Source organism: Anolis carolinensis, chromosome 2, assembly GCF_035594765.1.
Source record: "Anolis carolinensis isolate JA03-04 chromosome 2, rAnoCar3.1.pri, whole genome shotgun sequence".
Lineage (NCBI taxonomy): Eukaryota > Metazoa > Chordata > Lepidosauria > Squamata > Dactyloidae > Anolis > Anolis carolinensis.
In genome coordinates this window covers 147394898-147410782 of record NC_085842.1, presented here as the reverse complement: position 1 = coordinate 147410782, position 15885 = coordinate 147394898, and the positions used below count along the sequence as shown (strand labels likewise).

At 45.4% G+C, this 15885-nt stretch overlaps 1 protein-coding gene across 1 annotated transcript; it reads left to right on the top strand.

Annotated features, from left to right (window-relative positions):
• Positions 1–2788: 2788 nt before the first annotated feature.
• Positions 2789–14456, top strand: cant1 (calcium activated nucleotidase 1). The gene is made up of 4 exons (XM_008104183.3): positions 2789–2945; positions 10514–11171; positions 12147–12350; positions 12972–14456. The coding sequence occupies exons 2-4, from the start codon at positions 10535–10537 to the stop codon at positions 13340–13342; spliced, it is 1212 nt and encodes a 403-aa protein (XP_008102390.1). The 5' UTR covers positions 2789–2945; positions 10514–10534; the 3' UTR covers positions 13343–14456.
• The last annotated feature ends 1429 nt before the right edge of the window (positions 14457–15885 follow it).

The following is a 15885-nucleotide window of genomic DNA, read 5'->3' as shown; positions in this document are numbered from 1 at the left end:
ACTCAACACACTTCATAAAAAAAATCAGCAACCTTACGCTAAGCACCAAGGACATTCTGATCAGCTTCGATGTGGTGTCCCTATTTACTAAGGTCCCGGTAGCCGACACCATCACACTAATTAAACAAAACTTCCCTGAAGACATCACAACCCTGTTTCACCATTGCCTCACCACAAGCTACTTTCAGTGGGACAATTAATTCTATGAACAGAAAGATGGAGTGGCCATGGGGAGTCCTCTCAGCCCAGTAGTAGCAAATTTCTATATGGAACACTTTGAAAAACAAGCCCTAGAAACAGCACCAAAAAAGCCAACTATTTGGTTCAGATATGTTGATGAAACCTTCACCATTTGGAGCCATGGGGAAGAAGAATTCAGCAAGTTCCTGGACCACCTCAACGACATCCACCCAAACATCCAATTCACCATGGAAAAAGAAAAGGAAGGAAAGCTGCCATTTCTAGATGTTCTAGTCATCCGCAAACCCAATCAACAATTGGGCCACACAGTTTACAGAAAACCTACACACACGGATAGATACCTTCATAAAAACTCCAACCATCACCCAAGTCAAAAAAGAAGCACAATCAAAGCCCTGACAGATCATGCACAAAGAATCTGCGAATCTCACCTCCTCCAAGGTGAACTAAACCACCTAAACTGGGCTCTACAGGCCAATGGATACTCCACCATGGACATCAGAAGAGCTGCAAGGCCAAGAACAAGCCATGTGAGTAAAGACAAAGATCCACCCAGAGGAAAGGTGTTCTTACCATATATCAAGGGAACCACTGACCGCATAGGCAAACTGATGAAGAAACACAACCTACAAACTATCTACAGACCCACAAAGAAAATCCAACAAATGCTACGGTCAGCGAAGGACAAGAGGGATCCTCTCACCTCTGCAGGAGTCTACCGGATACCATGCAGCTGTGGACAAGGCTACATAGGGACCACCAAACGCAGCATTACCCAAACAAGAGTCAAAGAACATGAAAGGCACTGCAGACTAACTCAACCAGAGAAATCAGCCATAGCAGGGCATTTGATGAACAAACCTGGACACAGTATATTATTTGAGAACACAGAAATGCTCGACCACTGTGACAACTATCATGTCAGACTACACAGAGAAGCCACTGAAATCCACAAGCATGTAGACAACTTCAACAGAAAGGAGGAAACTATGAAAATGAACAAAATCTGGCTGCCAGTATTAAAAAACTCAAAAATCAGAACAGTAAATAAGAAGCAACACTCTGAAATCAGAGGAGTTCCAGACATGAATCAACCAGGGGCAGCTAACAACTCTGTACAAAGAATTCCCCCAGGCAGGAAGAAGCCAGGAGATGAAGCTATTCAATGCTAATTAGGTGATTAACTACAACATTCACACTGGCCGCCAACTGACAAGAGTTCTTCTCTCTCCCTGGACTTTCCACAGATATATAAACCTTCCTTGCTTAGTTTCTCCATACCTCACAACCTCTGAGGATGCCTGTCATAGATGTGGGCGAAACATCAGGAGAGAATACTTATGGAACATGGCCATACAGCCCGGAAAACACACAACAACCTTGTGATCCCGGTCATGAAAGCCTTCGACAACACAGTACCATAAAGGTAAATAATAACAACAATAATAATGGGTTGCTGTTAGTTTTCTAGCCATGTTCCAGAAGCATGCTCTCCTGACGTTTTGCTCACATCTATGGCAGACATCCTCAGAGGTTGTGAGGTTTTGGAAACTAGGCCAGTGGGGTTTATATATCTAGAATGTTCAGGATGGTAGAAAGAACTAATGTCTGCTTGAGGAAAGTGTGGGAGTTTGAGGTGGCCAATTGCAACGTTCACACTTTGCTCAGACAAGATTTCTTCCTCCCACCTTGGACTTTCCACAATATAAACCCACTTGCCTAGTTTCCAACAGACCTCACAACATCTGAGGATGCCTGCTATAGATATGGGCGACATGTCAGGAGAGAATGCTTCTGGAACATGGTCATACAGCCCGAAAAATTCACAGCAACCCAGTGATTACGGCCATGAAAGCCTTCGACAACACAATAACAACACAGTTATTATGCTGGTGCCTCAGGGGTGTGGTCAGGTCTCCTTTTCTGGAGGTTTTTTAGCAGAGGCTGGATGGCCATCTGTTGAGAGGGCTTTGATTGTTCTTTTCCTGCATGGAACAATGGGGTTGGATTGAGTGGCTCTGGTGGCCTAGGGGATAAAAGCCTCGTGACTTGAAGGTTGGGTTGCTGATCTGAAAGCTGCCAGGTTCGAATCCCACCCGGGGAGAGCGCTGATGAGCGCCCTCTATCAGCTCCAGCTCCATGCGGGGACATGAGAGAAGCCTCCCACAAGGATGGTAAAACATCAAAACATCCGGGCGTCCCTTGGGTAACGTCCTTGCAGAGGGCCAATTCTCTCACTCCAGAAGCAACTCCGGTTGCTCCTGACACGGAGAAAAAAAAGCAGAGGCTGGATGGCCATCTGTTGAGAGGGCTTTGATTGTTCTTTTCCTGCATGGAACAATGGGATTGGACTGAGTGGCTCTTGGGGTCTTTTCCAACTCGACGATGATGCTGATAAAATCCGCTGCCTTTGAGGAGGACCACTTTAAAATGAGTAACTAGCCACGGGTCCGCCATTGTGAGCGAAAACAGGGAACATCCCTCTTATGGTGGACGCCAGCCTTAGATTCGCCCGCAAGGAATTGTGGGAGATGTAGTTTTTCCCCTCCCCGCACCCAGTGTGAGGTGGCCGAGCAGCCTTTGAAGCCGCGGGGGCTATCGGGATGCGTCGTCGTCGTCAGCCTCTCAGCCGCGGAGCATGCTGGTACGCGTAGTTCCTTGGGCGTGTAGGGCGGCAGGCAGGCGGGCGTGGTGCGGAAGGCCTCCCCCTCCGGTTGTTCCCGGCGCGGGGAGGAGCCTCAGCGGTGAGTGGATGGATGTCGGGGGAGAAGAGGAGGAAGGAAGGGCGGGGGAGGGGGGAATAGGCCTCTTTGATGCCTGTTTGGCCGGAGTGGCAAGAGGCAGGAGTGGCGCCTTTTCCCAGCGCATCTCCCTCGCCTCTCCTCAGAAAAAGGCCAGACTGTGGCTTCTGCTTCCAGTTCCTCTCCATGGCCTCGACTGACTTGGTCCTCTCCCGATGGGTTGGAGTGGGTCTCCCGCCATCCCCAGTAGCATCGCTAAGGACCACCCTGGCCGGGGAGGGTTGCAGATCTGTCCCTTTCTCAGTTGCCCCCTCATTCATTGAGACCTGGCCAGTGGCCACTGATTTCAGTCCTCCTCCATTGCCTTCCATTGAGGCTGGTGCTTCTGCACCACTGGGCTTGAAGTTTATGCTTGTATTTTCATTATGTTTAGGACAGGCGTGGGCAAACTTCGGCCCTCCGGGTGTTTTGGACTCCCAACTCCCACAATTCCTAATAGCTGGTAGGCTGCTCGGAATTGTGGGAGTCGAAATCCACAACACCCGGAGGGCTGAAGTTTGTTCATGCCTGGGTTAGAATCACAGGGTTCTGTGATTTTTATCATCTTTGCCTGATGAAGAAGCCAGTGAAGTTTCAAAGTTTGCGCAACATATTTTTGTGCATTTTAGTTGACCGATGAAGTCATCGCTCTTTTTGGTCATTTTGTATTATTTTGTTCTATTTTGCCAAGCATGGTGTATAAGTTGAATGTAAAGACCCACAACATTTGGTTATGTGCACAATATATTTCTGCATTGTAGTTAATCTCTCCTCTTTGATACATGTTGAATGGAATGACATATATCTATATATATATATGTAATGTAATGTGTGGTTTTACTATGGAGTAAACAACAAAACCACTGAAACCAAACACACCAAATTTGGCCACAAAAGACATAGTCATCCAAGCTATGTCTTTCAAACAAAAAAAAACCTAGAAAAATAGTCCAAATTACCCAGGATGAGGAAGAGCCTTTCTCCTCCCAACTGCCAGTCAGAAAGGTAAGCCCTGCTGCCTTTAGCCCCACCCCCCCCCCCACCCCCCCCCCCTCGCTGCCTTTAGGCCTCGCTCCCTTTGTGGCCTAGCAACTCCCTCAGCCAAAATGGCGCCCAGGAGACAGAGTGCACTAAGGCCTCTTCCACACTGCCTATAAAATACAGATTATCTGATTTGAACTGGATTATATGGCAGTGTAGATTCAAGGCCCTTCCACACAGCTATATAACCCAAAATGGCAAGGCACATAATACACAGTATCTGCTTTAAACTGGGCTCTCTTGAGTCCACCCTGCCATATAATCCAGTTCAGTGTGGATTTTATACAGCTGTGTAGAAGGGGCCTTATATAATCCAGTTCTCAGCAGATAATATAAGATTATAAATATAATATATAATAATTACTGTGGCATAATAATACAGAACAATATAATCTCTAACATCAGGACAGTAAATTAAGAGCAGCACTCTGAAAACAGGGAAATTGGAAAATCCAGAAAGGAAACAATCAGGGCCAGCTAACACCTCCCAACAAAAGATTCCCCCAGGGAAGAAGCAGACAGGCTTTGAGGCTGCAAGGCCATTAAATGCTAATCAAGGTGACTAATTGCAGCATTCATACTTGCAAGCAGCAAGGCTATTCAGTTCTGTTCATCCTGGCCAACCAAGATTTCCCATAGGTAGAAAGCGGCCAGGCTTTGAAGCCACAAGGCTACTCCGTCCCATTCAACCTGGCCTAGCAAGGATGCCCTATGTAGAAAGTGGCCGGGCTTTTAAGCTCCAAGACTATTCAGTGCAATTCAAGCTGGCCAAACAGTGATTCCCCTACAAAGCAAGGAGCCAGGCTTCAAAGCGGCTCTTTGATTGAGGGTGCTTCTCCAGCCCGCCAAGCAAGGATTCCCCTAGGTATAACACAGCCAGGCACTGAAGCTGCAAGGCTATTCAGTGCAATTCAACCAGACCAACAAAGGATTAACCTTGGTAGAAGGCAGCCAGGCTTTCAAGCAGCGATACTATTCTGTACTATTGAAGCTGATCAACCAAAGTTTCCCCTAGGTAGCAAGAAGCCAGGCTTTGAAGTAGTGAGGCTATTCATTATAATTCTAGCAGCCCAAAAAACCATTCCCCTAGAATGCAAGTACCCAGCCTTCCAAGCAGCTTACCTACTCCATTGTATTCCAGCTCATCAAACAAGGATTCCCATAAGAAGAAAACGGCCAGGCTTTGAGGTGCAAAGCTATTCACTGCTATTCCATCTGACTGACAAAGCATTCCCATAAGCTACAGCAATACGTAGCCGGGCACAGCTTGTGTGTGTGTGTGTGTGTGTGTGTATGTGTGTATATATATATATGTATGTATGTATAGACTCATAGAATTGGAAGCGACCTTGTGGGCCATCCAGTCCAACCCCCTGCCATGCAGGAAAAACACAAATCAATGCACCCCCTGACAGATGGCCATCCAGCCTCTGTTTAAAAGCCTCCAAGGAAGGAGCTTCCATACACTCCGAGGCACAGAGTTCCGCTGCTGAACAGCTCTCACAATCAGGAAGTTCTTCCTAATGTTCAGGTGGAATCTCCTTTTCTGTAGTTTGAAGCCCTTGTTCCGTGTCCTAGTCTCCAGGGTAGCAGGAAACTAGCCTGCTCTCTCCTCCTTATGACTTCCCTTCACATAATTATACATGGCCATCATGTCTTTTCTCAGCCTTCTCTTCTGAAGGCTAGACATGCCCAGCTCTTTAAGCTGCTCCTCATAGGGCTTGTTCTCCAGACCCTTGATCATTTTAGTCACCCTCCTCTGGACACATTCCAGTTTGTCAACATCTCCCTTCAACTGCGGTGCCCAGAATTGGACGCAGTATTCCAGGTGTGGTCTGGCCAAGGCAGAATAGAGGGGTAGCATGACTTCCCTGGTTCTAGACTCTAGAGTTCTATTTATGCAGGCCAAAATCCCATTGGCTTTCTTATCTTCCACATCACATTGTTGAGTCATGTTTAACTTGTCCACGAGGACTCCAATATCTTTTTCATGTACTGCTATTGAGCCAGGTATCTCCCATTCTGCATCTTTGAATGTAAAGACCCACAACATTTGGTTATGTGCACAATACATTTTTGCATTGTGGTTAATCTCTCCTCTTTGACACATGTTGTATGGAGTGACTAATATTCCTTTTTTGTATGTATGCATGTAAAGAATCATAAAATTGGAAGAGACCACATGGACCATCCAGTCCAACCCCATGCAATGCAGGAAAAACACAATAAAAGCACCCCTTACAGATGGCCATCCAGCCTCTTTTTAAAGGCCTCCAAGTAAGGAGTTTCCACTATACTCCGAGGCAGAGAGTTCCACTGCTGAATAGCTCTTACAGTCAGGAAGTTCTTCCTCATGTTCAGGTGGAATCTCCTTTCCTGTAATTTGAACCCACTGCTCCGAGTTGCTACTTCATTGCTCCAAGGCCTAGTCTCCAAAGCAGGAGAAAACAAGCCTGATCCCCTTTCCTTAGGACATCCTTTATCCCACCTTTCTCCTGATATAAGGGCTCAAGGCAAATAACAGCAATTGTGACACAATACAGTTAAAAGCTGAACATCAATATCTACACTGTAGCGTGAATGCAGTTTGGCACCACTAGAACTGCCATGACTCCATGCCATGGAATCCTGGGAGTTGCAGTTTGATGTGGCATCAGTGCTCTTAGGCAGAGAAGGCTGAGAACCTTATAAAAAAACTATAGTTCCTGGGATTCCATAACAACTGAAGTATCAAACAGCAGCAATTCTGCAGTGTAGATACATGCATAGTCTCTGGACCACCAGAAAACAGGCTTGCTCCATCTTCAATATTCCATCCTTTCAATTATTTAAACATGGTTATCATGTCACCTCTTAAACTTATATATCTCAGCTCTGTATAGAAAAGGGGTTCTCCTTTTCCTTAGCCTTTTGGGTGTTATAAGCTAGTTGTGATATTTTATCAATCTTGGTGTCAAACTGCATTAATTCTAGAGTGTAAATGCACCCTTAGTTTCTGAGCAGGATCACTGGAGATTGAGAATGATACCCTGTTCCCAATGAAACCATTTCCCCCTTTATAGGCCAATTTATCAACTGAACTACTAGAGAAAGCAAGCAGCGTTTTGGGGGGGAGTGGAGGGTCAGCTGGTCTACCTGGGCCAAGGCATCAAGAGAGCACAATATTGAGGAAGGCTGAGATAGGTCCATCCCTTCAACTGTTCCATCAGTTTTGTTGTCTATGATGTCTGACTTGTTAATGCCCCCTGCTCCAGAAAACAAGAATAGCTCCTACAGGCAAAAGGGTCTAGCAGCGTGAAGGCTTTCCTGGATGTCTTTGCAACAAAACTTATCGTGATTTTAGATCCTCTTTGGATATTGCCCTGCCTAGCACCTTTACTTTAGAGAGAGAAAAATAGGAGAAGGGGCACAGAGATTGTGAAACAGTTGATAAAAAGGGATGCTTTGCACTTGCAATATAAGATCATATGGGGACATTCGATATATTTTCCAGTAAGCATCCTTTGCATTTGGGTGCTGTGATGGTAAGTCTAGGGCAGAGTTTACATGCAATTTGATATGTATGGCTTATTGAAACATGTGACATCACTATGTGAATTACAGGAATGCTGGATTTGGTAACACCTGAAACACGTTAGACCACTTCCACTTTTTTATCAGAATGGGACAGAAGGCCTGCTTTATCTTTTAAAAGAACTGGTATGGCAACTCCACCATCTTTGACCTGTTGACATTTCCTGACTGTGCTTCCTGCATCCGGGTTCGGAGTTCTGTCACCTTCTTATAGGTGTGGCTGTTCCACCATACTGCCAGTAAGCTATGAATTGGGAGCAGTCGAACAGGTCTGAAGGGCAGGGGTCTTGGTATTTTGTATTCAAAAGGATATCTTCTGGGGAGGGAAAACCTTTGTTGGTGGGCAAGATGACTTCTGAATCCTCAGAGTCAGAAGTTAAGCAGTTCATGGTAAAGAACATTAACTATATTGGAAAATTTGTGATAGGTTCGCCTTCGTGTCACCATAAGTCGGCAACGACTTGAAGATACACAGTAGCTGATAAGGAAAAAGGAGTAAGGATGCACTGCAGGTGATGTTCCTAGGGAATGAAAGGATGTGTAGCTCTAACTAACTTTCATGCTCTGTAACTAACTTCTGGATTCATGTGCCTTTTTGTTTGGACTACAGTTTTACTTTGTTCAGTTGTTTAATAAGTAAAGCTGCTTGATTAATTGGTGTTAGTTTAACTGTTGGGAACAAACTCAATGAATTAAGAGTTTGCTCTCTGTATTGGTTATGATCTAGTAGCTAGTTTTTTTAGATGTTGTTGCCTTCTAACTATAACGGGAGTGGTTTAGTATTAATAGACAACATGACAAGAATACTAAACTTCAATTGGAAAGAGTAGGGTTCAAGTGCAAAATGTGGAGGAGTCCTTGGAGCCAGTCCCTGCTTCTCTAAACTATCTGATAGAAATCTTTTGATAGTAACATGGAGGGAGATACGTGTACATACACTGAGGTTTTGAGGGAAGGGTGGAAGGAGGAGAAGGAAACGTGTTCCTTTTCTTTCATTATTGCAAAATGCTCCTTTTTTGTCTTTCGGCCAGATGATGCATTTGCAATAATGAAAGAAAAGGAACACGTTTCCTTCTCCTCCTTCCAAGATACCTCACCATTGGCCATACTGGCTAATGCTGCTGGAATGTGCAGTCTAGCAGCAACTAGAAATCTACATAACATCTACCTCAATGTAAACTTCTCTGAATGTAGCCATTTCTTTTCTGTACTTCCCCACAATTTCAGCAGAAATGTTGGTCACATTTTGTTTAAGAAGCCCACTGATTGCTTACTTTCTTTGCCTTTCTACTGTAGCATTCCTAACCCATTTTCCTGGCTTTTTGCACTGCTGCAACACTTGCCAGTTTTTATGTCTTCACATTTACTTCTCCCATTAGGCATGGAAGGTATCATAGACATGCCAGGTCTGTGAACGGGAAGACATCTTTCATCCAAGACCTCATCTTGGATGAAAATGCAGACCTGGCATGTATTACAGAGACCTGGCTGGACGAGATGGGAGGAGTTAATCTCACCCAGCTCTGCCCGCCAGGTTACTCCGTACAGCACCAGCCAAGACCTGGAGGGAGGGGAGGCTGGGTCACGGTGGTCTATAAGGATTCCATCCCCCTGACCAGGTGCCCCGTCCTGCAGTCGACCTTGTTTGAGTGTGTCCACTTGAGGGTGGGAGACCGGGACAGATTAGGGATTCTGTTAATGTACCAACCACCCCGCTGCACTACAGTCTCCTTGCCTGAGCTAGCTGAGGTGGTCTCGGGCCTGGCGCTGGAGTCCCGGCGGCTCATAGTGCTGGGGGACTTCAATGTCCATGCAGAGACCAACCTCTCAGGTGCGGCTCAGGACTTCATGGCCGCCATGGCAACCATGGGGCTGTCCCAATTAGTAACAGGCCCCACCCACAGTGCGGGACACACACTGGACTTGGTCTTCTGTCAGGGATGGGAGAAAGGTGGCGGTGTGGAGGAGCTCACCATCGCTCCATTGCCATGGACTGACCACCACCTGATCAGGTTTAGACTTACTGCATCCCCTAACCTTGTGCTCTAGCTGCAACCGTACCTTGGGAAGACGGACTTGGCCACGGTGGTCCACGCTCTTGTTACATCCCGTTTAGACTACTGCAACGCACTCTACATGGGGCTGCCTTTGAAGACTGTTCGGAAGTTTCAATTAGTCCAACGGGAGGCTGCCAGGTTAATAACTGGAGCGGCGTACAGGGAGTGTACCACTCCTCTGTTACGCCAGTTCCACTGGCTGCCGATCAGCTACTGAGTACAATTCAAGGTGCTGGCTTTAGCCTATAAAGCTCTAAATGGTTCCGGCCGAGCTTATCTGTCCGAGCGTGTGCCCCGCTACGACCCACCTCGAAATTCAAGATTGTCAGGTGAGGCCCTGCTCATGGTCTCATCAGCCTCACAAGTGCGGCTGGCGGGGACGAGAGATGGGGCCTTTTCAATAGTGGCTCCCCGCCTATGGAACGCCCTCCCCAGTGAAGTCAGGCAGGCTCCCTCCCTCCTATCTTTCCGTAGGAGAGTCAAAACTTGATTGTGGGACCAGGCTTTCGAATAACAATTAGCAGCACTAATTACTATTATGTACGTTGGAGCTCAATTGACAGACCCAGTCTTTTGGACTCGAACATGCCCATCTGTGTTTTATAAGTGTTTTTATGAATTTCTGGTGTAATTTAATAACTTTTTAATTGATTTACAATGTATTGTACGTTTTATATATGTGTTTTATTGTAAGCCGCCCTGAGTTCCCTGTTGGGTGAGAAGGATGGCATATAAATATTGCAATAAATAAATAAATAAATAAATCTTTACTTTATGCCCATTCCTATTCCCCCCACCATATGTGCATCGACCGTCTGTGCTCCTTGTATGTTCCCAGCTGACTGTGTTATTTCCTTCCAGGTTCCCGGGCATCTCAGGCTCATGCCCGTCCCAGCCCGCCCACGCTTGCAATGGGATGAGTCTCTGAATCCCTTGCGGATTAGTGTCGGCAATCTCCCAGTCCTAGCGTCCATGACCAAAGCAGCCGATCCCCGCTTCCGCTTGCGTTGGAAGGCCATTCTGGCAACCACTCTGGCCCTGGTCCTTGTACTGTTACTTCTCTGCTTCCAGCGTTCACCCTCGGCAAGCAGACCAGTTCTTCCCAATGCTCACAACTGGAAGCTCAGTGTGCTATCCAATGAACGGTACAATGACACCTACCCACTTTCACCACCCCAACGGATCCCAGAAGGTGTGCGCTATCGTATTGGACTCATTGCTGACCTTGACACGAACTCCAAGGGTCCCAATGAGCATACTTGGTTCAGCTACTTGAAGAAAGGCTACCTGACACTGTCATCCAGTGGTGACCATGTCTCTGTTGAGTGGGATACCCAGGACGATAAGCTGGAATCTCACTTGGCTGAGAAGGGACGTGGCATGGAGCTTTCTGAATTGATAGTCTTCAATGGCAAGCTCTATGCTGTGGACGATCGCACTGGTGTGGTCTACCACATTGATGGCACCAATGTTGTACCTTGGGTGATCTTGTCTGATGGAGATGGTACCATTGGCAAGGGTAAGTTCATTCTTTTGTATCAGTGAATTCCCTTACACACATTCCGAACAAGCTGACCTCTGAGACCCCAAATGTAGCCAAGGCGACCCCAACATCAGGGACATTCTCGGAATTACTGCATCTTTTGTCCCAGATAGACCTGCCCTCCATTTCTCTTACAGTAGGGTTTTCAACCTTTAGTCCTTCAGATATTTTCTACTTCAACTCTGAAGACCTTTAATCAATGGTCATTCTGGCTGAAGCTTTGGGAAGTAAAGGTCTAGTGTTTCTGGTGGCGCTAAGATTGAGAACCATTGTGTATTTGTCAGCTGAGATTAAACTAGCTTCTAGAGTCAATACCTTGCCTTCCTTACTAATACTCAGCTAAAGAATCTGTTATCATTATTTGCAGAGTAAAGTAAATATACGTACTTAGAATTACTTCGTCCTGCCTCTTGGCCTTAAAAACCTCCAAGTTGATGTCCAAATTAAGTAAGCCAAAAATACAGTGAAATGAACAACAGCAAAATCTGAGAACATAAAATTAGTAAAAACATCCACAGGGAACAAGCATTAGAATGAGGCAGAAAAAATATTAGAAAATCCTACCAGGAGGAGAAAACCATGGGGCAGAATTTAAAGTTGATCAGGTCACAAAGACTCCACTTTCTTCAAAAGCGTGAGAGCCATCCAGACATATTTGGCATGGGACATCCGTAACTATGGTGCCATCACTGAAAGGGTCCTGCAGTTTATTGCAATCAATTTTCAAATGCTTTACAAAGCCTTGCATGAAGAATACTGGCGGAGTGAAGAATTAGTCCTTCAAGTATTCTGCTGGAGGGCAGTTTGGCCATCTTTAGAATAAAGTCCTAGAAAATGAATTCTCCATTCAGTTTTCTTCATAACAAAACAGCTATCTTACATTTGTCAAGTCATGATGTATTTCATAGACTGGAACCATGATATTATATCTTATGCTTTTGCTTTCTTTAGGGTTTAAAGCGGAGTGGCTGGCAGTGAAGGATGAGCATCTATATGTGGGAGGCTTGGGCAAGGAATGGACAACGACCACAGGGGAGGTGCTGAACGAGAACCCTGAATGGGTGAAAGTCATTGGCTATAGAGGCAACGTGGCTCATGAGAACTGGGTGACCAATTACAATGCGCTCCGGACAGCTGCTGGGATCAAACCCCCAGGTGAGCATTGGGCATATTCTTAGGCTGAAGAACTGGGGCAGAATGAACATGCTTGCAGCTGTGTATTTTGTGTCTTCCTGCCTCCAAACCAGAGTTTTCAAATAAAGTGAGGCTTTATTTTTAGGGACCAGAGGGATTGGGGACAAAACCGCAGGCAGTATGAAGAAATTGAGGAGATTGAATATGTTGCCTTTAAAGAGAGGTCTCCTCTTTTTGCTTGCATACACTGATTTGTCAAAGCAAATGCCTTTAACAGTCTGTCCTTTCCAAGATTTGGATGCCTCCATTTAGTGATTATGCTCTGATTTTTGCCCATTTCGTCCCCTGGGAGTCTGACTGGCTGTGTCTTTTGTACAGTGGGCCCTTGATATCCCCTTGGGTTTGGTTCCAAGATTCCCTATATATACAAATCCATGAATACTCATGTCCCATGGTATACAATGCTGTAGTAAAATAGCAATATCGGGATTTGGTTTTTGGAATTTTGTGTTTTTAAAATATATATTTTCAAGCCTTGGGTGGTTAAATCCATGGATGCAGAATGCTTGGATATTGAAGACTGGCTGTTTGTCTCTGGTGTTGTGCCTGCTGATAGCCCTTTTTGTGTCATTCCCCTTCTAGGTTACCTGATCCATGAATCTGCCTCCTGGAGCGAGAGACTCCAACGCTGGTTCTTCCTGCCACGCCGAGCCAGTCATGGGCGCTACAACGAGCAGGAGGATGAGCGTCGTGGCACCAACCTCCTCCTTAGCTCCACTCCAGACTTTGCCGATATCACTGTGAGCCATATTGGGGACGTCATTCCCACCCATGGCTTCTCCTCTTTCAAGTTTGTCCCCGACACCGATGACCAGATAATTGTGGCACTGAAGTCTGAGGAGGATGCTGGACATGTGGCAACATACATCACTGCCTTCATGCTGGATGGACGTTGCCTGTTGCCAGAAACCCGCATCGGTTCTGTCAAGTATGAGGGCATTGAGTTTATCTAATTTATAGAATGGATGCTTGTGGACAATGTCAGCAAATGGGACAGAGGGGATGGGCAAAAGAATCATCTCCTGGGCTTGTTCCTCTGACTGTGGCTGAGTTGCAGAACATGATGGGATAGTGGAGTGCTGCCTTTGCATAGATTTCACCTTCATTAAAGTAACATTGCTCCTGTTAATTGTAACCTGTTTCTTTGCTGACCTCTAGTGGCACAGGGTGGGCAGAACTCCTGCAGCCTGAATTCCCTTGCTTCATTGAGCCTACAAAGACACTAGCTTGGTTTCTTTTGTAGCTGATTTGACGCAACATCCATGTAGAACTGGTTTTATCTTTCCTTACAATGGTACATCACCCAGTTTTACTATGATTCATGTGTGCCTTTGCTGTTAAGGGGAGGTATTCACCCCCGATTGTTTGGCAAGGTTATTTTCTGGCGGTTCAGAAGGCCATTTTTGCCTCTTCCCTCATTAGTTTTGATTTTGCCTGGATGGGAAATTCATTTGATGGAACATTCTAGATGGGATATGGACTCCTGTCCAGAATGTGCCAGGGAATAATGCTAGGAAAAGCTACCTTTTGATAGTACAAGCTTCAAGCTCTAATGATCCAAAGAAACATTTTCTAAGCAGTGTAGAAAAGAGCTAGGAAAGGATAACAACACAACTCGGAGCTTGTATGAGTGGAATAAACATTTCTTCTTTCAGATCCCATACAAGTGAGGCAAAAGGATTGTTTCAAGAAGGTACTTTGTGCCATTACTAATCCCGAGAGTTGCAAGAGTCCACCATAAACCATATTTTATCTTAGTGCCTCTCTTTATGATTCTGTCTACAAAATATTTCAGTCACAGGACATGTATAGGAGCAATTCATCCAAATCTGATCTCTGTGATCCTTCCTTTATTTTTATTTTTAAGAGTGAGTTTGGTTTGATTTCAGAAGCATACACCCTATAGGAATATTGCAGTATCTGTTTATTCCAGCTGTCTTATTCAGTGCTCCTGTGGGACAGGGTGAGTTGTGTGAACACTCCACCCTTCTTGACATTTTACTGTGCTTTTACAGTGGCTCTTAAATTGTGTGCATTTATCACAATAAATTGTGAACTGTTTTCCTAGTCCATGAGCCTGTGATGATTTTGCCGCCTAATAAATAGTCTTGATGAGCTGGTGCTTTGACTGAAAACACACACTGAATACTTCCACCCTCATTTGTAAGCATCTTTAACTAAATGTGTCTTGTGAAAGCTTGTGGGGACAGGAGTCACAAACCTTACAGCAGTGGTTCTCAACCTGTAGGTCCCCAGATGTTTTGGCCTTCAACTCCCAGAAATCCTAACAGCTGGTAAACTGGCTGGGGTTTCTGGGAGTTGTATGCCAAAACACCTGGGGACTCACAGGTTGAGAACCACTGCCTTACAGAAACCCAGTTATGCTGTTCTACATGAGGGATGACCATAGTGTGGCTTATGGGTTGCATTTTGGTATCCCTCCCAGTCCTCATGCCCCTCCCCTAATTTTTTGTTCAATTTCCAAGGACTTTTTTTGTAGTTTGAGGTCCATACAGTTTTTTCAGTTCTCTGTTTTATGGGATAGGATTGGCTTTTAGGATCCCATGCAGGGCATCCCCACTCACAGTTCATCACTTCCCTAGTTTGCATCATAATGTTAACAGTTAAAGTTTGTACCATTTGGGGAGTGTATATATGAAGATGCCCTAGGTTTCTCGGCATCTGTTGAGAGAAAGTGTGTCAGAGATTTGGTTGCAGGAGGAATTATCAGCCACTAGCTCTCTCTATACCTGCAGCCCCAGTTCTTGGAGTTCAGCCAACAGACAATGCCAACTGGGTATTTACTGTGGTTGTTTGGAGGGTTAGGCCCAGAGTTCTTTTTCAGTGCCTACTGAATATGGATGGTGATGGAGCTGCTGCAGTCACAGCTACAGTATGCTGATGTTCTTGCCAAAAGGTGTGGATAGGTACACCTACAACAAGTGCAAGCTGTGATTGTTTCCCTGTCGAAAGACAAGGTCCAGCAACTTGCAGCCCATGTGTCTACTCTTCAGTATATTAGGAAGCATGAGGTTTTCTTGGCCAGAGCAGATTATCCTGGATGAGGAAGACACAGAATGTCTCTGATGAGATCAGTTCCCAAACATAAGAGGTAGACATTTGGATAAATGTGGTACATAGATGTAGAAGGACCAGGGAAGATTCTGTGAATGTGGAGAGTGGGGCGGGAAGCAATAGGGATACCATTATGGGGAAATACCACAGAACCTACTGGGGACTTGGAAAACGACTTCCTGGAATAGATGACCAAATGTTTATAAAGGAGAGATGTAGTAGCAATGGGAGATTTTAACTACTCTTATATTTGCTGGAAATCACACTATCTGCATTGTAGGTTTAATGCAGTTTGGCACTGCCTTAACGGCCATGGCTCAATTCTATGGACTCATGGGATTTGTAATTTCATGAGACGTCAGCGCTTCCTGGCAGAGAAGGCTAAAGATCTTGTAAAACTACAAATCCCATTATTCCATAG